A 24,859-nucleotide genomic window follows, 5' to 3' on the forward strand; every position below is an offset into this window, starting at 1 on the left:
TTTGAAAAGTCATTCTTAGACACCCCACCCCCCAAGCTCCAATGTGTGCTCAAAACTATTGAGTTGGGCCGTTGCCAAACTTGGTATATATATCATAACTTGACACATGGACTAAATAGTTGCTCAGTGCAGAAGACATTTACAACCAGAATATGAGAGCACAACTGGTGCAGAGTTATTTTAAGACAGCTTGTGTTGACACCACTATCTGGAGCACCGTGAGGAAACATTAAACTTCGCGAAAAGAGTGGCACTGGTGCTTTTACGCAGAAATCTGTGACTGCAGAGGTCGCCGTTGTACATTTATGTGACTCATTTTGTCGGAATGAAATTCATAGGATGACAAGTCACCTGAAAACATTTTGTTTGGTGTTTGACTCAGTTATGCAGCAGCAGCCGTCAGTAAGGGTGGCCTTTGTGTTTTCAGGTGGTGTGTGAAGTTTTTCGTGCAAATGTGCACCAGCGTCCTCTGCGGCCAAAATTTCGGTGTAGCAAATGTACCGGATTCTTGGATAGGTGTCATAGGAAGCTGGTGTAACTAAGCCTGTCTAGTTGTACAACACACCTATTCATATCATCATCATTATCTTTATCATTATTGTCGCTGTCTTTATTATTGGTGTGCCTCTCATAGTCTAATATTGTGACATTTGCCTTTTATTCTGTCATGCATTATTATATTTTTAGTTACATTAATTCTATTATTATTATTATTTTACATTATTATATTTTATAAAGGCAAGAAGCCAGCTGGCTGTTCTAGTGTTATTGTAACTAGCTGGGGCTCTTTGCTGAACTGTATTTCCACTCCTCCCGCCGTGTCTCGCCTCACCTCGGTCCGGTGGGTGTCCCAGCCTCCTCCAGCGCCTCACGCCGTCTCTCTCTCTCTCTCTCTCTCTCTCTCTCTCTCTCTCTCTCTCTCTCTCTCTCTCTTTCCGTGCGTAACGGAGGGGCGGGGCTGCTAGAATGAAAGAGATTGCGCCCCGCGGTCTGCGAGCATCTTATTTAGAGGAACGGCGGCTTTATCGCGATGTGAAATCAATCACGGCGTTTTCTCCGGCGGATGTGAAACACCCCGGCGTCTGCACATTTATGTCTCAGCTGAAAAAACTGAGTTGTTGCCGCTTGTTTGAGAATGCGTCCAGGAGCGCGTCCCCCTGCCCGCTTTGATGTGCGGCTTGATGCGTCCCTGTGTCTGTGTCTGATAGTTTCCCTCCGCTGTGTTTTGTCTGCTGTGTCTGAAGGCGATGTTTACAGTGGTGAGTCCCGATATTACCCAAAGCAGTGACTACAATTGCATTTTTACGTATCTTACAGCAGATCACGATTGCATTGCGTTGGAATGTACGCTCAGTTTTAAAAGCATAGTCTGCCTCACTTGAATTGTTGAGCGTGCATAATGGCAATATTACATTGTTATTTTTTCCATTTAAGCAGACTCCAAATGCACGTTACTCGTATAGCTGAGATTATTATATGGCTTGTTTGTGTTTAGTTTTATTTGTTTCTTTTTCTTTAATTTCACACCTTATTAATCATGAAAGGAATAACAAAACAGTCAACAACAGTACTGTATAAGCTCTAAACTGCTGCCAACCTGCTAATATGATATATTTGTCTTCAGGGGAAAATAAACAGAGTTTCCTAAGGATGAGCAGCCTGGAGCATGTAGAGAGTTATGAGATTACCTATCCCATATGGCTGCATCCTGACAGACACAGGAGGTCTGTCAACAAAGAGGTCAGATCTCTCTCTACAGCTCTCCTTTTATCTCAAATTGGACAGTGAAGCAGTATGGAGAAAAAAAATCCATCTTTACTTTTGAATTATTATATTTTTCTTAGTCAATACACAGTTGCTACCAGATGAACAATTTCTGTCGCTTGTGTTTTGCTTCCTCATGGCAGCATCCCTCAGAGGCAGAGGTGCTGATCTCAGTGGAGGGCCAAGAGCTGCGTCTACAGCTGGAGAGGAACGAGTGAGTAACTTACAGAAGCACAAAATAGAGCTCAGCACAGTGAAGTGCAGTATTGCATACGAAGATGAAGCGATGTATTCAGCCACTTTTGGGGCAATGAAGAGGAGCAGCAGGGCATCACAGTGAGATCAGGTCTAGTCAAATGGTTGCCATGTGATTAAAGCAACAACACTGAGGCAGCACTTTGGGTATTTATCCATCAAGGTTACTGAAAACATTGGCCTTTGTATCAGTGCCTTTAAACCTCCACAAGATGTCTTGGCTGTTTATTTGAGCAGATGTTGGCTGTCACACATTACATGGATAAGGTCAGTGCCCCTGGTGGGGGCAGAGAGGGGGATGACGGGAGGAAGGGAGGGAGATGGTTTTGGACGACAGAGGGGTGACACCCGATCCGTGTGCCTTGGGCAAACAGGAAGTAAAGATGTCCCTTTGCACTCCACTTCCTTCAGTGTGATGAGGGCAGATCCTGCCTGGTGACATGGGATGGTGATAGGAAGCTTCCAGTTTGTGAAATGGACTGGGGCAGTGGAGATGACACTGGGGTGATGATGGGTTTCGGGCGGGATCGGAACTTTTTATAAATCTTAAAAATGAAGCCCGATTCTAGAGAGGTACTACATCCAAATGTATGCTTGCTCACTATTTCATTCTTTCAATCACTGGCATGTGTGTGTTAACAGACCATGACTCCGCTGTGTCTGACAGGCCATTCCCTAAGGGCCTCGTCCCCCTGCTCTCCCTCCCCAGCAGGTGGTCACACTGTTAGAGTTCCCTTCTGGACCAGAGATTATCATCCATCATGCATCTGTGAATGTGTGTTTGAGAGAGAGAGAGAGAGAGAGAGAGAGAGAGAGAGAGAGAGAGAAGGAAAGAACAGTCATTTTAGGGTGTGTGTGTGTGTGTGTGGTAGAAGTTTTGCAACCATTTATCTTCACTTTCCCACAATGTAAGTAAGGCAAGAATTGTAAAACAAAGACAGAAAAAAATAGTATTGACAGATAAATCCAACAAAATAAAATTTAATTAGATGACATTCAGAAATATACAAAATACACTGACACAGATATAGATATACACATATACAATGAACTAAAATATACAGTGCTATACATATGCATCCACATTAGAAAGTTTTCTCAAATTGAGATCAAGGTTCCTCAAATTGAGAGGTTCCTCAAATTGAGATCAAAGGCTGTTTACCATGGTATTACAAAATTGCTGATTGCTTAAAGGAAAAGAAATTGCAATAGATGTATTGAAAGTGTATTTGGTCACCACCAAGAAAAAAAGTTTCTAACTGTTTTTAACTGTTTTCAGCAGTTTCCTGAAACAGAAAAGCTGTGAATATTTCTTCACTGTTGGCAACTGCTTGTGTCACAATTCTAAGAACAAAACATTTGGGTGTAGATGCGGTGTTGCAGCTGAATAACTTTTACAAAATATTCAGTATGTTTTTGACCAAACAGATGAAATCAAGTAATCATTTTAATAATCAAGCATATACAAAAAATGAAGGTAATATTTTCAGTATGACCTGTTTTCCATTAAAGCTGTATGAAACACATGTCTGTCCTGTAGGCCTTGTATCGATCAATCAATGTAACATTAATGTGCTGTGCCAAAAAGCAGCAGAATATTGATCTTGAAATACCATGTGAATACTATACACTCTTCACTGTGATTTTGTATTTTATTCAAAGGTAAATTTCAAAACACAGCCCGTCTAATGCAGTTTTATTAACAATGATCACGTATCAGAGCTGCGAGCCTATTTATTAGTCAGAAATACTTAATGCATTCCACTCAGCTGCAGCTACATACAGTGTTGAAAGAAAGAGCTGGTTGTCTCTTTTTTGTAGAACCATTATTTAGTCTGTGTCTTACTCCCAGCCCCCCCTCTTCACCCCGCCACCCGCGAGTGTTTCCCCTGTCTCCAAGCCTACACAGCTCACCCCATACTGGGTCGAGGCGTTTTGATTTCATCTCCGCCTCCGCCTCTGTGTCCATAGGTCAGGGTGAGGAAGAGAGCAGTGTATGATAATCAGCAGAGTGTCTAAATCTGGAGAGACGCCAGAGAAAGTGCCATCAGCCCACGTCCTGTGCCGTGGCTTTTCCTCCGTGTCCTCATTGCCCCCGTCACTGTCACCGGATAGATCTGTTACACTGAGGGAAGAAAGCAAATTGGCTGTTAGGTGGTCTTTATCTTGCCTTGTCTTACTCTTTATCCCCTCTGGTGTTCGTCTTTGTCTTATTTTTTCACTCTTTCACTCTCTTAATTTCAGTCCATCTCCTCTGCGCGTCACTGTGACTCAGTTAATCAAATTATGGAGCAAAATGGAGCTGTGAATCTTTGCGGGCATCAGTACTCCGAGTGGCTGGAGTCCAGACTCGATCCATTTAGGTCCTCCCTCTCCTCGCTCTTCCATGTGCATGTGTGTACGCGTGTGAATGTATTCCTTTGGTGTATGCTTGTGCTTTTTTTAATCTGTGCATGAGTGTGTGTGTATTTATCTGTCTGTGTGGCTGCACAAGCTTTTATCTTAATGAAAGGCTGGGGCGCACCCAGAGAGCGGTGATTTGGTTAAGAGCCAGGCTGAGCTGTGCGCTGACTCAGAGAGGAGGAAGGGAAGGATGTAGACGCTGAGAGAGAGGAAGGGAGGGTGAGAGAGAGAAACAGAGAGAGGGAGAGAGAGAGAGAGAGAGAGAGAGAGGGACAGAGGGTGGAAGAAAGTGAATGACGGGCCAGAGGAGAAAGATTAAGGTGAGAAAATTCACAGAAAGGAGAGACAGTTGGGGTTCATCTGGCTGTGTTATGGTTCAGATGATGGATCGTATGTTTATGGTGGAGTTCATATCTTGACCTCCACTTCTGCATGTCTTTCTGTGTTCTTCTGTTCAATGCCCTGCCTGCACACAGACCCCGAATCCAGCACTCCCTTGGGAACTGTTCACCTCATTGTTCTGGTGTGCTTCTCCTCAGTCTTCTCTTCTCTTCTCCTCAATCTTCTCTTCAGTCTTCTCTTCTCTTCTCTTCCCTTTCTCCACCTTCCCTGTCCCAGTATTAAAAATGAGGACCTCATCCTTCCTCATTTCTCTCTCCCTCCCCTCACTTCATCTGTAATTCCCCGGGGGGCTATAGAACAAATATACGTCTCCCACACGTTCTCCACCGTCAGGGCGGGCGACCGATGGCCACACGCAGGCAGACGACACACACAGACACACTTGTGCACACACGGCGACGCAAAAGAACACAAACAAATGTGAAAGCACAGGCCGGGGTTCAGCTGTGATGGATAGCGGGTCTCTGGAAGAGAGTGAGGAAGAGAGAGTAAAATAGATGTATTTGCTTGCCCTCATTTCCCTTTGGTCTATGTTTAGTCTCACAGCACCACGATGGTGTGTGCTTAGATCTCAATTTATGCCTCTGTGTTTCACTGTCTCTTAGGGAAATACACACACACGAGCCTCCATAAAAAGTGCACACACCATCAGCCCCCCTGTGCAATAAAGGCCTCTTCATCATTCATTACTTGCGTCACCCCACTCCCTCCACTGCCCCTCCTTCCTCCTGCCCGGTGATGTCATCCGATACCATGAGAGAATGCGACCCACTGACCCTGATGCATTAGCAACCCTTATCCCCTTCTTTTCTTGTCTCCCTTCCCTATCTCCCTAGTACATTAGCATTAGTCCTACACATCCCCCAGCACCCAGCTCCACCCCCTTTCCTCCCGCTGAGACTGAACCGAGCCTTTGTCTCGGACTCACTGGCAGACAGGCCTGATTCAGCCTGCAGTGCCCTCCTCAATCACATCATCTGTCTAGATCCTGGAGCACATCCAAACTCATGAGAGCCCTTCCTCCATCACATAGAGAAATTTTTTTGCCAACTTGATGTGCAAGTCATCTTGCACTTACCAGGGTGCATTTGGGTGTAGGGGTTTGGGTTTTGGTGCAGAGGTTTGACTGGTTAACATAGGGTTCTCCAATGATATCCCACCCATGACCCTGCTGACATGAAATCGTACTGCAATCCATGTCTTGAAACCAGTGTAAATGGGTTACCCCAAACATTTTAATCCCACGTTTGGGATCCTGCAGCAGTCCCAGGTAATCATCGACCACTGGCAAATGGGTCACCCTACAAATTCGATGATGATCCGCATAAGAGACAGTGTTACAGGATATGCTCTGTATTTTATGAAAACAAAGCTAACCTCTGTAACTTTAACCTATGTAATATGATAAATCACCAATAAATCACCATCATTCGGATAGGACCTGAACTTGATGTTCATAGTGCGGCTGTAATGAGACACTGCTGGAATGACACTGCTGGAGAAAATGCTGGATTTCATGCAGGTTGGAGGATTGTGACATGTGTTAACCTGGAGGAGAATTATGCAAAGCAGGACCTCTGCTAATGTAAACAGTATCACCTACTTGTATTTTTTTTTCCGTGGGTAGCTTTGAGTAAAACCAAAAAATTGCCATGCATGCTTGACGTAAAAGTGGTACTGGAGCTAGGCCTCTGTGGAAGACGGATGAGATAAAAACTCTCTTGCAAAATACTTCTTACTACAGCCACTTATTACCTCTCAACATTATAAAAATATGTGTTTAGGCGAGATCTGTCAATGTATTTTCAAGCCAATGATCTTCCTTATATTGGCATGTCTTTATGAAGAATTGATGACATAGCATGCAAACACCTGCATAGTGTGTTAAAGCCATGTTGTATTGATGAACATATGAGTGTGTGACTACAGCCTTGTGTCACCATTTATTATACTCACTTCTCTATCAAGTATGAAATTGATGGAAAATGCTGGGACATGGGCAAAAGTGCTGCTTTAACAGGTATTTTTACACTTTATTAAAAGGTAATGATGAAAATGATGGGTTTTTTTTTGTTTGTTTGTTTTGTTTTTTGCCCGATCAACCGTCCATTGACCTCATTACTTGATCAATGGAGACTGAGTTCAAGAATTTGTGCAAGACATGGACAGGTGTAGAGGTTTGCATTCGCTGACATTGGCCATCTTTAACAACACATTTTAATATACTGGCACTTTGGAAATTCACAAGAAAGCACAACTTGTCCTTCCTCACTCAATCCCATGTCTTGCCAAATTGTCCTACATTCAGCAGAGCTCTCAGGATCTCTTAAGTAAAGGCTGCAGTTTTGTTAATGGCGTGTTGTGTCTGTGTGTCACAATAGTAGCAGGTCACATAGCTGTCACTCTGCTGGTGTACGTGCTCTGTTATCCCTAAGGACCAGCTACTCCTCAGGTTAGCGCTGCAGCTGTTGACTGGCATGTGGGAATGAGTGACAGGAGAGCCAGCCAAATGGACAGACACAGAAAGATGGGGAGTGATGGGAAAATGTGGGTAGCTAGAAAAACAAGATAACCAAAGGAAGTGGGAGAAATAATGAAGAAGAGCAGAGCTGGAAGTCTGATCACAGCACCAGAGGGTTTTCTCTGTTAAGTGAGACGTCACCCGGATACACTGCCACTCAGTGATCATTAATAAGTCAGCTGTTAAGAGAGCTTTAGGCTGTGTGTGTTTGTGTGTGTGTGTGTCCAAAAAAAGTCCAGAGTGGTAATCTGTTGAGGGTTTAAACATCCCTTTTCTCTTTGTGACTTGTTTCATGGCTGATTACATCAACAGGCTGCCATTGTTTCAACAGGCTAGCCGCCTGAGGGTATCTATAGTGTGTGTTTGTGTGTGTGTGTGTGTGTGTGTGTGTGTGTGTGTGTGTGTGTGTGTGTGTTGCGCTGGGTGGGGTTTTCCATGTACTGTCCTCATTTATCATCCTAATTTTAAACATTTGATCCTTCTTTCATTTCATTCGAAGAAGTTGAATAAGGAATCATTTGTATTTCCCTTATCAGATATATTTCCCTAATTGAAAGCCATATCCTGACTGAGATAAGTTAATAATGAATGAAAACACATAATGAATATGAACAGTGACTGATAGATAAGAAAAACCTCATGTCTGTTTCAGCTGCTGGCATGACACAGCAAAATCTAATATTCAACCACAACCAACAGACCGGCTTCTCTAGAGTTTGTCTCCCTGTGTTTTGCGCCGTGCTGCTGCTCTGGTCTATTTGATGGATCTGAGAGAGACTGTGGGAGGAAGGATGAGAGGAGAGTCAAGAGAGAAAAGAAAGAGAGGAATAGCAGCTGCGAGGCAGCGCTAGTTTATTAATGAAAACAGGAAGAATGGATTGAGACACACTTGGAAGGAGAAAGACAGGAAAACAAGCATCTGTAGAAGATGTAAATATTAGGGCAGTAGGCTGACATATAACTGTTTGACAGAAACAGCCCAAGACACACATGCACATACACATAGAGGAAGAAGGATGTTATGTCTCACCATGATGAAAATAACGGATAATTGTTCTTTCTATATGTGCATGTTTGCCAGGATTATCAGTCTTCTCCACACTGCACTTATCTCTTAGTTTGCTAATGGAGAAATTCCAGGATTAGAGAAAAAAAAAACATCTACTCCTTGGTCATAGGAGTAGTTGGGAAAGTAATAGCCCTGTCAAACATATGCAGCGCCCCGGACACACCACTAAACCCTTATGTCTCCCCATAAGTATGAAACCGTGCACTACCTCAGCTACACTTCTCATGAGGTTAGTAGAAGGTCACCTAGTTGAATTTCGCAATAGTCTGCATGGAGTCATTGGGCGGGGAGTTTCTGTTAAGCATTGTGCCATGTTTCTCTTCTTATCTCGGAGAAGATCTTTGTCTAAATCTTTGAAGCACTCCCGTTTTGTAGAGTGCCTCTGTCAGAATGAATGTTTTATGAGCTGTGGGCTGCCGGGGAGAATCTCTCTTTTCTATCTGCTCTGTTTCCTGCCTCGGTATAGATTAGTAGATTGAATTTCTCACACTACATATATTCGCCTGCAAATTGTCATTCAGTTTGTGCTGTCATTGTTTTCTATAGGCAGCTATTGGCCCCCGGATATCAGGAGATATGGTACTCTCCCAGTGGGACCCGCCTGTCTTCCTCTCCTGCAAGCACTGTAAGTCTGTGAGTCAGTTTGATGCCTGGAAGCTGGAGGGTGGATTTGTAAATGATCATGAAGTGGAGAAAACCGTTGATGTGTTGAAATGAAACTTGGTGGCCTTCTGCAATTTTACACAGTTAACCTCGGATTGTTTTTGTCTTTCAGGGACACTGTTTCTACCACGGGGAGGTTCTGGGTGTGGAAGGCTCAAGCGTTGCTGTCAGTACGTGCTCAGGACTCAGGTAAAAATAAATAAATAAATAAATTACTCCACCAGATGTTGTAGATTAGAACAGGGGTTTTCAAACTTTTTTTAAGGTTTTCCGGACCTCCGAAATGGCCCTCATTAGCTGTGGACCCCAATTTGAATGGAATTTGCCCAAGGGACCCTGTTAATGAAAAGATATTTTGATTCGTGTTAAAGGTGCACTATACAGATGTGAGGAGCCTTTAGACACAGCGGACAAAAATGTGGGATAAGCACATGTTTACGTTGATTGTTGAGTCTGCAGGGTTTTCATCTCACAGCAGATCCAACTCATTGATAGATTTGCATGCTTATTGCACATTTTTTGTTAGTTTTTCCCAAAAAGTGCTCACTTTAATCGGCAGGTTTGTACAGTGCACCTTTAGTTATTAAATGCTTAAATAAAAAAATACTTGAACATTGAAAAATTGATTTAAAGTATTGAGATTAAACCATCATGTTGAATACATACCTTTTTTGCATCACAGCAATTTCTAATGAAATAAATTATAGTGATTATATTATAGTTAAACTATTACATTTTGCTGAGGACTCCCTGGAAACCCCCCAACAATCAGTGGGAATCCCTGAGACCCCACTTTAAAAACCACTGGATTAGACGTCTGATGTATAAGCAGAGCGTGCACAGCCCAGGGGGTGATATTTGGGCCAAATTTTGAAGAGATAAGGTGATGGTAAGGGCTCTGAGTCATATGTAGGGCAGTCCAGTATGTTAGTAGGTCAGCAGCTCCGGTGGTGGTTCACTGAGTGCAGCGCAGGATGCAGATCCAGTGTTTTCTCCTGGTGAGGTTCCAGTGCAGCTGATATTTCCTGCTACAGAGACTCAGAGAGGACAGGCAGTCAGCAGGAGAACAGGCAAGCATTGACAAAAAAATCATAGCTCTGTGCGTGTCTGTGTGTGTGTGTGTGTGTGTGTGTGTGTGTGTGTGTGTGTGTGCGCGCCGTCATTGCGTTCCACTTCTGAAGGATGAGTGAATGAATACATCCTCCTACTAATGCACATTCTCTGGAGAAGTGCAAACACAGCATGGAGTGTGTGTGTGCGCACTCACACAAACACACACTCTCATAACCTTGTGGGGGTTTCATCTGGGAGAGGCATAATACTGGAGACATGTGGGTGTCCAACCTCTCCAGATGCTTTCCACAGCTGTTTGGCCGTGTGTGCATATGCATGTGGGTGTGTGTAATTCTGTCCGTGCTTATGAATGTATTTGTGAAGCAGCCAGAGAGTTGTATACTATGACTGTGCCAGCTGATCATGTATAAACACCAGTAAACTGCCTGAGGCACGCGTCCCTGCATTCCACTCATCCATAACGCCAACACAGATTTATACTCAGATTTATATACACACTTTTGAACTCATCCTATAATGCATTTGTCCAGATTTGGCACGAAAACATATGGTTTTTCACATGCATCGGTTTGACAATGCAATCAATCTTCAAATGGTGGGAAAAGATATTCAATCTGCTGCTTTTCTTGTTGTTAGTCAAAAGGATGGTGATCTTTTGATGCAATGGGAACAATGTTTTCCACGCTGTAGCATGACATGCACATAGAAAATTTATCAAATCGTGACTCTGAGCAGGAATAACAATGATTTTCACCAGCTTATAAGCTTCTGCATGTTTGTGTGGAACCACAAGGAGTGCCTTTGTTTCCCCAGGGGACTGATATCTCTGAACACCAGCGTCAGCTACCTGATAGAGCCTCTTCCTGTTTCCACGGATACACAGCAGCATGCTGTGTTCAGAGCTGAAAGCCTTCACCTACCCAAGGGTAGCTGCCTGCATCACCATGGTAACAAAGAGGAGGAGGAGGAGGAGGAGCAGGGGCTTAATACCTTCATCCATGGAATGATGACTCCATGGAGCGTAAGGGTGAGTCCAGACAGAAGGATGAGCAGAAATCACCTGAAATATGTTCATATTTTCCACAAAGCAGAACAATATTATCACCACATGTTCAGATCTGTATCTAAGTCTCCTTTGTCCACTTCCAGGAGCGAAGGGACCTGAGCCAAAACATGAAGTATGTAGAGCTGCTGCTGGTGGCAGATAAAGCTGAGGTAAGGACACTGTCATTTAACTGATTGGGTTTTTTTTTAGAGTTGCAGGGAAGTGGGGGAGTTTGGGATGTGGTTAGTGGTCAGAGTGAGTCATGATAATACCACTATCTTTATGTGTTCATATCCTAAAAATATTTGAATCTGTAATTAGATATGGGACAAGAACTGGGTATGACCTCAACAAAGATATGTAAAATGAAGGTAAAAAATCTTCTTTAATTACTTTCAAAATCAATGGTACCAAGAAAAAACTTGGAGCCCCACCATCACCCCAATCGGGGGAACAATAACAGTCAATTATGGGTTACATTTTTTCTGCTTTATACAATTCATGAAGTTAAAATGAATTACTCGATTGTGGTATAAAACAGGTTTTTCAAAGGTTTTGAGAAAGGTCATGAAAGGTCCGTGATCACTCAGTCATAGCTATGCACAAAAATATTAGCTGCGGATACAGATACACACAGAGACAGAAACACGCGACCAAACACAATATCCCCTAAAAATAATGATAATAATTATAATAATAACAATAATAGCAAACTGGGCAAACCCCACTCATAGATTTAAGGCTGTCCTGATCACCCACAGGGAAATGTGTTATAAGAAATTATGAAGCGCTGATTCATGTCACATCCAGTTTTTCTTTAGAATTTTGAAAAGTTCCCCTGTGATGTTTTGTGAGAAGATGTTTATGTGTGTGTGTGTGTGTGTGTGCATCTTCCTGCTTGTATGTGTCATTTTCAGTTTGAGAAGCACGGGCGTCATCTCGAAAAGACCAAAATGAAATTACTGGAGGCCGCCAATTATGTTGACAAGGTATTCTTTAGAGGATGTGTGAAAACCACATGCTGCATTATCATGACTATTTTTACTTCAGTGTCAGTTTCACTTTCTGACTCTATGTCTGAGTGCTGTTTCTGCCTCTGTGCCATTGTCCATCCCTGCCTCAGTACTACAAGTCATTGAGTATCCGTGTGGCCGTCATTGGTTTGGAGGTGTGGTCGGACCAGGACAAGATCAATGTTTCTGATAACCCATACAGCACCCTGGGAGCTTTCCTGGCCTGGAGGCGCAAACAGCTCCGCACGCTGCCCAACGACAACGCCCAGCTCATCACGTCAGTGGCTCTGCCTCTCCCTGCTTTCATCTCCCAATAGGAGTCCTGTTTATTTTTCTTTAACCCTCCCCCTCCCTGCCTGTTATCTCTTTCTGAGCCACCCTCACCCCCTGTCCTATGAAACAGATTCTCTCAAATGACTTCAGCTCGAGCGAGTAAGACTACTCCAGTAGCAGTTGTATAGCAGTGGGCTGGTGTCCAGCTGGAACTAACCAGTTCCATTTGTGTCTCCAGGGGGATGTCATTCCAGGGCACAACTATCGGGCTGGCACCTCTCAAAGCCATGTGCTCTGAGTACCAATCAGGGGGAGTCAACACGGTGAGAGACTCTGAATAAACACTACCCCGCTGTATGCACAGAGCAGGCCTTAGTCTTATGAAATGTAAATTAGAGATGGGGTGTGAATCTTTGTCTTAGCACTGATTCAGATCAATCCACAAATCACTATTTTGTTTTCTTTGTTTTGGCACAATTCAGTTTGAGTTTGTGAACCTCTGGTCAGTGATTTGATTCAGGACTTCTTGCCAGAATTTTATATCCATTATTACAGTTAAATCCAACTAAGGGATTGTATTGGACCAGACGCATTCCATGAGTCCTGATTTTAAGAACAACAGCACTTTTACATGTAACTATATTTATGACTCCACTTTAATAACCTTTAATAGCATTTGCTGCTGTATTTTACGTTGAATTCTGGTGGGACTATTTATGTTGGCAGATTAAATAAGTAAATCATAATCTGTTGCTTACTTATTAAAGTTAGCTGATATACTGGATGTGATTATCTTCAGCACTCGGCTTGTGGCCTCGTACCTATGACCGAGTCACCGTTGTGCTGATATTCAATATAATAAGAAAGAAAATGAAAACCTTAACTGGCAAAAAAAGTTGCAATTCATTGTGTTCTGTCAGATCACCATAATTTTAGCATAATTTTAAATTAAAAAAAAAATATGTAAGAATTATGAATGGCTCGATTCAAAGCATTCCATATCAAATCTGGCTCAAGTCAGAGCGTTTCAATCTATTTATTTCCGTCAGCAAATCAGTTCAGTTGAATCAGCAGAATTTATAATTGATGCATCAGTGCAGTGAATGAATCAAAACACCCTCACAACCCCTGGATAGATAAATTGATCTCCTGCTCGCCATACAATAGACTTCCTCTGATTTTCCTGAAGTCATGTTTAACCCCTGACCCCTGACCCTCTCTTGAACAGGACCACTCAGAGTCTGCTGTGGGTGTGGCTGCCACTATGGCACATGAGATGGGCCACAACTTTGGCATGAGCCACGATAGCGCAGGCTGCTGCCAGGCAAAAGCTGACGACGGAGGTTGCATCATGGCCGCTGCTACTGGGTGGGATGCACAAATTAACGGCACTGATTAAAATCATGTCAACAGTTATTACGGAGATGCTGTGCGTGAATCATGTCTTACTTGATTTATTTTTTTTTTCTCCTTGCTCCAGGCACCCGTTTCCACGTGTGTTTAATTCCTGTAACCAGAGGGAGCTGAAGCGCTACCTGAGCTCTGGAGGAGGGAAATGCCTCTTTAACCTGCCCAACACCAGAGCCATGTATGGGGGGCAACGCTGTGGCAACGGGTACCTGGAGGATGGAGAGGAATGTGACTGTGGAGATGAAGAGGTAAGAATGCCTGTGTCTGATAAAAGTCTATATTTGACATGTGCATTTATCAGTACTGATGATTTTGTTGTGTTGTGTAGGAGTGCACCAGTCCCTGCTGCAATGCCAACAACTGCACTCTGAAAGCTGGGGCTGAGTGCGCCCATGGGGTCTGCTGCCATGACTGCAAGGTACTGCCATTAAAATCTGTTAAAGCGCTTTTTTTCTTCTTCCTCTTTTTTTCTTCTTTTTGTCCTTGCCTTATACGGAGTGTCAACAACATGACACACTTGGCTGTCACCACTGAACACAGTTAACAAAAACAAAGCCATTTCAGAACAGCCATGATAAGACACTGGTGTTCTTCACTTGTTGCTGTTAATATTTAATGCTTGTATTTAGGATCCTTAGACCTTGAATCACTAATTAAAACAAGAAATGAATGCACATATCATATCATACAACAAGATTTCCTTAACCAGATCTCTTTTTTTTTTTTGGTTGGTAATGCCTCCCTAGGACTTTATTCCCCCAATTCAAATGCTGTCAATCTACTGAATGGACATCACCAGTTGTTATCACCTAATCAGAATTATCTAAATGCAGTTGTTAAACTACATAGGATTTCTTTAACTGGAAAACAGTTTTAATTATCATAACTAAATCTCAGTATCAATATGTTTAAGCAAAAGCTTTATCTTAATTTCATACACATTCTTCCATACTGTATCTTGGTGTGTATATGTTGCCTTGAGTCCCACAGCTGCAATGATAAGGAAAGTGCAGTGTTAATTCACTTGTTTACACTTGTTTTTCTGTCTTTTCAGTCACAGAGAAAACCTTTTATTGCAGCCAAACAGGTTTTGCAGCCAAGACTGGATGTTGTTGTTTTTTGAGCTCATCAGCGAACAAATATAATGAGAGCTGCACACAGTATTTGCCTTCTCTAATATTTGCTGTAAACACTGATTATTTTCAAATGTTCATGGTTAGGGTTGGCAGTAAGAATAAGCTCACAGTCATGAATTAGGTATTAGTTCCTTTGCTGTGTAGTGCAACAACTTAGCCCATCTGTTTTATTTGCAATATAAATTGTAGTCCTTGTGCATGTGATTATCAGTGGCTATCTTCACTTCAAGGGTTTGCTGACACTGAAACATGAAATATGTTCTGTTTAGAGCCTAGAATCGCTGACATGAAGTGTGGATTTTCCTCCCTGCTTTTTATGCGCGATCACAGTTCACATCTTGTTTTGGATGTGTGTAACAACAGATCGAGGCTTGTTGCTTGTCAGTTTGTTCTTGTTGGAGTGAGAGAGGCAGGATATACCTCTGCTCTTCAATCGATTCCCCTCCCATCTCAAGAAAAGGTGTTCCCCTGGGCCTTCATCGGCAGTAAATTCATTCTCTCAGCTGACGTACACAAGGAGAAAAAAAACACAGACCATCATGGAGGAGTACATCCTTACATCCTAGTCAGAAAGATGCAAACAGGAGTTCTTTGACATGGTTTTGATGAATTTTCATGTTTACCTCAGGTACTAGGGCTGGGCAATATGGACAAAATAAAATAACACAATATCTTTTATCCGAATACCTTGATATTGATATTGTGATGATGTTGTAGGGATGACTACTGGTGCTTTCATCAGATGTTTACATACGAGATTTTTTCTAAACAATCATCCGTAATGTGGATATGATGGCGAAGCAGGTAGAGACAAATAGTAAAATAGCTAAAATAGTCTAATAAGTTCAGAAAATTGCATCTCTTTACTTTAATGAAGCCTTTAAAACAAGGAAAAGACGCCATTTAATATCTGAAATCCCAGACGATGTCTAGTTTTACATCACAATAGCAATAAGATATCGATATATCACCTAGCCCCATCAGGCACAGAGCAAATGTCTGTATAAGTAGTTTTTTTTTTTCTTTTTTCTATCTATTTCTCTTCAATTTCAGCTCTGCTCCTCTGTTTTTCAGTCCGTCTCTTCCATCATTGTCCAGATTTCAGTTTCTCATGTTGTCGGCTAAACTGCCTGTTCGCTCTTCATCTCTCCTTGTGAAGCTAAAGAGCCCAGGTGTGCTGTGCCGTGCCCCGTCGGGCCCCTGTGATCTGCCAGAGTACTGCGATGGCAAGGCCGAGTCCTGTCCTGCCAACTTCTACCTGGTGGACGGCACGTCCTGTGCAGGCGGCCGGGCCTACTGCTACACCGGCATGTGTCTCACCCTGGAGCAGCAGTGCCAGTCCCTCTGGGGAGGAGGTGAGGAAACTGGACACTGATGCTGAGGAGATGTTTTTATAGCACTAAAATGTAATATCCACCAATTTTTAAAAATGACATATTAATTCAAAACAGTTTAAAAAAGCAATGCATAATTCAAATATACAGATGATCAGTCCTCAGAAATGTTAGGTTTGATGAATAATTTATTTAATCCATGAATAATCCATCATATTAAAAGCCCAAATTAAAAAAAAAAAATGCCTGTACTGTTAAACTGCATTCACTCCACTGCTGCCTTGGTTTACTTTTTTTTTTTTTTTACTTAACACCTTTTCTAAAATTTGTAGGATAATTTGAATTTGTAATATTTAACTAAGAGCACAAAGAGACATGTAGATTGAATTATGATGCATGAAGAAATTTCCATAAAAATCAAATTACAATGTTTGCAAAGTAAGGTTTTGGTTCTTATACTGGATATTTTATATATTTCCACTCACAACCTGAGATTGAATGCTGGCTAACTTACTGCCTTGCATTTGAATCAAAAAGAAATATGGTCGATCGGATTTCTGCTTTTATTCTCCCAGAATATGGAATAATCCATAGTACCTCTTAATATCCATTGCATGCAATGTCTGCACACATCTTCAGGAAACTACTCAAAACACATTTCTATGATCTAGCGTTTTATTAAGTCATGCTTTTTTTTTACACTGCACCTGAAGTTCTTATATTGCTATTTTTATATCACTATGTTTTATTATTATTTTTATTACTCCTCCCTGATACACTTTGGTCTCATTCATTTTTATGTTTTTAGGCTTTTATGTTTTTTATGGTTTTACACTTCCTCTTTTTTCTTATAGCTTTTTATGTCCTCCTCTTCTTTTTATCTTAAACTGCATTTTTATTATAGCTTCCATTTATGTTTGCCTTTAAAGTTTTTATGAAAAGCAGTTTGAGCCGCATTTTATATATGAAAGGTGTTCTATAAACACCATCATTATTATTATTAATGCTTTATGATATGACGGGTTCATAAAAATTACATTGGGATGATTAGCATAAATGAAGCCAAACTCTGCCAGATCAGTATGTGAATATAATCCCCTTTACACCATCAGAAAAAAATCCAGTTCTTTATGAAGATGCAGTATGCCTAAACCAAGCCTTTAAAAATCACCACCATCCAACAGTCTGTGAGTTACACAGTTTACTGTAACACTGACCGCGCACCAGGTCAGAGGATTAGGGATTGTTATTGGACGAACTCCATATTCCCTTTCACGTTGAGGCAGAGCTTCCCTGGAGAGGCTTTGTAGAACCGTAGGAACCTCACAGAACAGTATGGGACACCATCTGCCCTTCATCACTGGCTCGCATAACACTCTGTGGGTATGTGTGTATTTATGTGCGGGTGTGTGCAAGCATGTGCATATACTGTATGTGCACGTGCGCTGCCATGTTTATGGTTTTCTGTGCATTCTCTGTCCTCCGGTCACAGATGGACGTCCTGCCCCGGACATGTGCTTTGAGCGAGTGAACGAAGCCGGGGATTCCTTTGGGAATTGCGGCAAAGACCTGCTCGGAAACTACAGGGGCTGCAAGGACAGGTGACGAGTGAAACATTCAGCAACACCCACAAAACACCAAAGAGGGAAGCTGGCCACACATAACAAGAATCAGGTTTTATGTGCTAAAGGAATAGTTAACCTAAAACACACAAGAAAGATATTTTCCCACTTACTCATAATGCAGTCTGTCCATTCAGATGCTTTCTGTATGATTTGGCGAGGTTTCCGGTCTACTGTTGTCTTCACTGTCTCCCGGGTATTGTTTTGTGAATCTCAAAACATTTTGTCAATAGTTCCAATGAAACTGCTCGCCCCAAAGGCTGTGGATTATCTCAGGTTGTTTTTGGAAAATTGCTGTTGCTGTTGAGTTTTTCCACATGTAAAAACGTACATTTAGCTGCATTGTACTTGGCACTGGGAGACTTTGAAAATCACAGAAACCTTGACAGACAGAGCACCCCGAAACTATCAGGATGGATAGACTGCGCTAGAGACAAATGGGAAAAGATCTTTATTTTGTATTTTTATTTTGGGCGATCTGTTCCTTTAAAGCCTGACTGAGCTCAGCAAACTGATGGTGAGTGCTGATGTATTTTTCATACCAGAGATGCCAAATGTGGGAAGATCCAGTGTCTGAGTTCAGCCCCCAAGCCCATCGAGACCAATGCTGTTCCCATAGACACCACAATTCGCCTCGGCAACAGGAGGATCCTGTGCAGGGGGACTCATGTCTACCGTCCGGGCCAGGGGGACGAGGGGCAGGGGGATACTCTGGACCCAGGCCTTGTCATGACCGGCACCAAGTGTGGTGACGGTTCGGTGAGGACTCGATGATCTACACGCAGATTATTTTGTTGTGGTGTCATCTGTTTTGTAATTAATACAGATGGCTTGATTTCTCTCTTTCTTTCTCTGACTCTCTCTCTCTTGCTTATTCACACCACATTCATTCAACAGCTTTGTTTTGGAGGGGAGTGCCGCAATGCATCTTTTCTCCAGGCGGACGAGTGCAGTGCCAAATGCCATGGACATGGGGTGGGTTTCTAAGTGCCAGAGGAAGGATAGATCTGCTGCAAAGAGAGAGTTCTTAGGTGTCATGGGGGAAGGTTTGGCTGTTGGCCCACTGAGATTATGGACAACAAAATGGAGAGCAGCCTTGGATTCTTGTCTTGTTATAGTGACCTTGAATTACCGAAGCAGACATAAAACTTTCCCCAGTCAGATACCTGTAGCCAGTGATGAAAAAATACTCACATCCTTTTTATTTAAAGCAGCAATACATTATGGAAAATATCTCAAGTAACATTTTGAATGCAGAACTTTTACTGAAATAAAAGTATAGCAGCATTGGCAGTAAAATGTACTTAAGTATGGACAATAAAAGTTGTCATGTTGAAGAATGTCTCCTTTCAGAGAGTTAAATTATTTACACAGTAACCTGCAGGAAATTTTCTGATGTTGTACCTCTGCACAACATCAGAAACAACAACAGCTGCTGTTTGCTTGTCCCAACTCTACCAATGCATCATTCTTATGATTTGCATGTAAAAGCTTAAACTCCTAAGTAACTAGTACAGCCAACAACAACTGCAGCCATCAAATAAATGTAGTGCAGTTAAAAATGCAATATTTCCCTCTGAAATGTACAGTAGTGTAGTAAAGTTATACTGACTCACAAAATGGAAATATACAAGTAAAGTGCCAGTACTTCAAAAGTGTATTTAAGCGAGTAAATGTACGTTGTTACTTTCTAGCTCTGCCTGTAGATGAATCTGTCATTATGGCATAGTGAATATAAATAAGAAAAATACATGAGTGAATATGCACAGTGAATATAGTCCTGTTATCTTAAATTTAATAACATTTTTATCAATTGGGGTCAGTAATATAAACTATGTATTCCATGTATTTAGAGACTTTGAATAGAGACATAGGAGACATAAATTCTATAATTCTTATATCTTGCCAGCTGTGCAACAACAACCACAACTGCCACTGTGACTCGGGCTGGGCTCCTCCTCTGTGTGACCAGAAGGGGGCAGGAGGGAGTCTGGACAGTGGACCAGTCATCAGACACAGTGAGACACTTGATCATCTTGTTGCCATGAACTGCTTTAATATTTTATATCACGTAGGTGCTGATTGAGTTTTTTGAAATGACAGCATATTTTATATTTTTATTGTTTCTGACAGGCAGTCTCCTTCCAGCCCTGTTACTCCCCCCTCTGGTCCTTTTTGTGGTTTTGGCCGCTGTTGCGCTCTGGTACTGCTACAAGCATAAGCTCCACCCACTGAAAACCTCCACTCCATCTCCAGCGCCAAAGTATGCAGCTTCTCCCCAGCCTATATATACTGATAATCTGTGGGTTGGTTAACATCAGTAAACAGCAGATGTCTCTCTGGATTTCAAGCCTCCCTTTGTTATAGATGTATAAATGATGTGTCTGTTCTTGTGTATTCAAACCCCTCAGTTCCTCAGTCTCAACTGAAGCCAAGCCTCTCCATGCTGATGGCCATGCCACTGGTCATGCCAACCCCACATTCCTTCTAAAGCGACAGGACTCAGACCGCCTGGTAAATACAACCAATGATACATTACCCTGAAATAGGGTTTGGCAATTTGGCCAAAAAATACATTTTCAATTTTTTTTCAAACTTCAGACAATTCATGATTTTAGTCTAGATGTTTCTTGTTTTTCACAAACTACCACCACTACCTGATGGGAGGCTTTGCAGGCATCATCATGCCATCATGTGACTGGTGATTTGTGCGTGTGTTTCTGGGCACGCACATTGTATGTGAGCATGCACATTCATGTGAGATGAGTGATTTGGGACATAATGCAAGGGACAAGTGCATATGTCCCTTGCAGTCTAAAAAAATCATGGTCTGTCCAACCGTTGCACTGTGGAGAGAAATTTCCATAATACAGTGGACATGCACATTCCACAGTAGTATGTGCTAGTAATGCACCTCAAATTCTCATTACCAGTCACTGTTAAAAAGGAAAAAGTAGAAAAACAAGAAGGGTCCAGCATTCAGATGCAACCTGGTGAAGTTGTTTATCTTTTGACCTTCAAAATTCAAATGAGTCACTGATCTTTTGTGTGGTTCTGTTCATCTACAGGGTAAGTCCAGTCCTCGTCCAAGCCCGTCATGCCCAAGTCGGCCCAGACACGCCATTGTGCGTCCCACTGTGAAGCCTCCTCCTATACCAGCCTATGCTGTAGGGCACAGGGAAAAAGAGACTCAGGCCCAGAACCAGCCACAGGTTTCTTTTCAGAGGCAAGGTTCTCCTCAGTCTTGCAGTGCACCTCAGTCCCCTGCTCCCCTTATACTCCCTCACATGGCCCAGCAGAGAGGAGCTCAAGCCCAGGTTCCTCCACCACCTTCAGTACCACCACCTTTGCCTTCCTTGGACCCCAAACTCCACCTGTCATCTTCATCTCTACCTAAACCCCGACCAGACCCCCCTACCAGACCTCCACCACCTTGCCCTGTAAACAAACCATCAGCGGTAAGTTGAAATCTGAAAATAGAAGCCTGTTTTTAACCTATATCAACATATGTCTAGATTAACTCAATCCTGGAGCCATTAGCAAATTTTAAATTGAACTGAATGTGAAATATCGGACTTGTCATTTTTATTGAGCAGCAGCAACAGAAAAAAACACTGCAGGTTACCAATGACGCCCTGCACAGAGGAAAGGCTGCTCTGGCTCCATCTGCTGGTCAGAAAAAGCCAAACAGGTAACTCAAATAGGTGTTATTACATTTAAGCAATGTTTCTTATATCAGTGTACACAAACTCTTCATTAATTTCAGTATGCAATTTTTATTATAGATCATAAACAAAGAACTCAGGAAGAAGTTCTGGAGCAGCATTTACATCATGTAATAAGATGTCCTCAACTATCTTTTTGAATATTTATCACTGGCTGAAAGAGGGAACTTTGTACTCTGGGACACCCTGGGTCTGTAAAATTACTGATATTCACTGGTAATGTTTTCAGGGAGAACGGTTGAATTAAGGGAAGTCACAGACTATGTCACACTTTATTTGGGGCTATTCCCATGAATATGGTTTTAGTCTTAAAAATTTGGCCTAATATGTGTTTTGTTAATTAGCCCTGTGTGTCTTCTTTACCCACAGATATCCTCTATACTTGTGAATTTCTGAATGTTATCGTAACAGGTTTTGATGGGAATGTCGATTCGTGCCATGTATGTTGGCAGCATTGAAACACTGTCCCAGGAGTATTTATTCACAAAGCAAAGAAAAATGAGTGTTTACAGTGTAGTCTCTGTGCTTAACATGATGTTTGTACAAAAGCATGAGCTGTAAGGGGATATCTTATATTAAGAAAACATGCCTATGTAAGGTGCTTATGCTTCTGGTGTGTGAATACAAGACAAGATTTGAACTGAATTCAAAAGAACATTAGTCCTATACATGCATGCTGTAAGTATGGGCTTATGGTTATGGTGAAGGACACATGTCTGATATGTAGCAATAACTGTTTTGGATCGATTTTTTTTTTTTTTGTGACTGTTTATTATGTTTTTATATTGTGTGTAGTATTGCACTTTTAACAGCAGTGCTGAATCTTTTTAAGGTGACCATCTCAACGTGTATTGTATTGCTTAGCTCTGACACTGACAATCAGTGAGGTAGTTGTCCTTGTCATGGGCAACATTCCAGATTATTATGTTTTATGGACATAAATGAGCCATGGTTTGTTTTATATGCAGCTGTTGTTTGACCTCAAAGTGGCTATATAATTTCCAGTCAAATATTGCATCTTCTAGAAGGCAGTGAATTAAGTTATCTTTGTCCCAAAGATGTTAAATCAAACTCTTCAGTGGGGTTAGTAGGGTTTTCTCTGTTGACCAAAATGCCCTCCAGAGCTTAGGGAATGTGCTTCTCTTTCTGGGAAGGTTACACTGAGGCTACAGTGACTGAGGCAACTTTTAACGTTTGTAAGGTACTGTTTAAAACTGTGGTCACTATACATTGTGACCATTTTACCCTCTTGTCAGACCTATGCAAACTCAGAGACAGTATGAAACACTGTGCCTTCAACTGGAACTCAAATAAAGAGATGAAAAATGTGTACATTTTAGTTGGTTTTGTGCTTGTTTACATACATGATCTTGTTCATACCAGCATTTTAAAATGATTTTGTATCATCAGTTGCACATTTATAACACCAAAAACAGCATATTATAGGTGCACTGTGTAAAAAGTGATAACCCTGTAGACTCAATTGCCCCAACTGGGATATGCTGGAAGTTTGAAAATTGAATTTGCATGGTTCTCATAGGCCTGACTCCCTCATAAATAACATTCTTTATTTGACATCCAAGACATTACATTCATTCTAAACAGAAACACCAGGGATTGACTCTGCTCTGTGCTGAATTGAAAACATCCACACACTGAAAATACCATCACTCGATACTCACCACCATCAGCATGGCATTTGTTTCTGATTTTTATGGTATGTCAATAAGGACAGCATCATCTTGGCACCATTAGATCTCATTTTTTGTTCAGGCTTGCCGTGATTTAAAAAAAAAAAAAAAAGAACTCATTATATCATCTGTGGTAATCAATAAGGAGAACATGTCTGAAAACATGCTTGTTTTAGTAGCATCAACACTCATTTACAAGGAGTCGTCTCACCCCTTCTACTTATTCACGCCCTCACTGGAGGCTTCAGTGCTGGTTCCAATTATATCTCACTCTCCCATGCTCAGGATTGCAGCACGCAGATGTATCAGAGGAAGGGGTGTCAGGAAGACTAATGTACAGCCTGTCCAGCACCAGCTGCTCTCATGGAGCTCCTTGCCTGCCCAGCTTTATTCCCCTGCTCTAGTTATTGTTTCTGTTTTATCATTATTTCCTGTCACAAACACCTCTTGGTTCACCCACAGCCTGAAAATGTATTATTATTGTTATTATTATTATTACTGGCCAATCCATTTATTTGTATGTAAAGTCAGAGTAAAAGTTTCAAAAAGGCATATACAGCTGTTCCGATATTCCTTGCTGCTAAACTTCATTATGACTGTAGGAAATAATCATGCACACTTTTCGATGGAGGCACATTGACAGCGGCAAAAACTTTGAAAGTGGAGGATCAGGTTACATGCAGGAGGCTTTTAATGTTAAAGTGCCGGGAAAGCCACAGCACTCCTCAGCATGTGTCCATTTTAGCATTTGTTCAGCTACAGTGGAGCTTAACTGCACTCCTCTGAAGAGCTGGCATCCTGTGCATTGACCTGCAACCTTTTACTTTAAACTGATTGCAGATCAATAGGCAAGCAGATGTTGGGTTAAATGAGACCCCCCTCTCAATACTATTGCAGATGCTGAAAGGTGCCTGCCCTTTAGATCTCCATATCCTTTACCGAGATGAAAGGCTTAGATTTATTTTAATCAAAAGACTGCTAAATACCAAGGCCAGACCCCCTGAACCAACCCTCCCTCAGCACAGAACAAGCACACACATCATGCTTAGCTCTCTGTGGACCAAGGCTAGGGGTGAACCTCCACAGAACCAAAGGGAGGGAATAAGGGAGACAGGGCAATAGCAGAGAAAGGTTTAGCATGTAGCCTAATTGCCGTCAGCCTCGCCTGCCAAGCATAATTAGTGTTAACTGGCATGTCACTTCCTGTGGAGTGTCATTCATTAGAGATGATGATTGGCTGAGGGATAAAACACAGGGGTGACACCCCTGTCTCCCCTCACGGCAGGAGAGGGCACAGTGAGGAGAGGAGTAAAGAGAGGAGCTCACCTGCGGTAAGCACCCTGCCTCGCATAATGACCTAATTAAGTCTGACTTGTTTTTCTATTTGTGCAGATTTTCCTCCTGATCTTGACTCTGAAGTCCATTATCAGGTGTCATTTCAGTGTGAAGTCAAATTGTA

The 24,859-nt window shown here is 42.0% G+C and overlaps 1 protein-coding gene across 1 annotated transcript; it reads left to right on the forward strand.

Moving 5' to 3' along the window:
• Nucleotides 1-1,022: 1,022 nt before the first annotated feature.
• adam19b (ADAM metallopeptidase domain 19b) lies at nt 1,023-23,035 on the forward strand. The gene is made up of 23 exons (XM_030062540.1): nt 1,023-1,259; nt 1,625-1,740; nt 1,908-1,978; nt 8,961-9,039; nt 9,190-9,266; nt 10,965-11,178; nt 11,301-11,366; nt 12,114-12,185; nt 12,320-12,486; nt 12,721-12,805; nt 13,711-13,850; nt 13,963-14,140; nt 14,221-14,310; nt 16,188-16,383; nt 17,855-17,963; nt 18,530-18,743; nt 18,882-18,959; nt 19,894-20,002; nt 20,118-20,247; nt 20,396-20,498; nt 21,053-21,442; nt 21,581-21,675; nt 21,770-23,035. Exons 1-23 carry the CDS (start codon nt 1,136-1,138, stop codon nt 21,774-21,776), a joined length of 2,910 nt encoding a protein of 969 aa, XP_029918400.1. The 5' UTR covers nt 1,023-1,135; the 3' UTR covers nt 21,777-23,035.
• The last annotated feature ends 1,824 nt before the right edge of the window (nt 23,036-24,859 follow it).

The sequence above is a fragment of the Myripristis murdjan genome, chromosome 10 (assembly GCF_902150065.1).
Source record: "Myripristis murdjan chromosome 10, fMyrMur1.1, whole genome shotgun sequence".
Taxonomy (NCBI): Eukaryota; Metazoa; Chordata; class Actinopteri; order Holocentriformes; family Holocentridae; genus Myripristis; species Myripristis murdjan.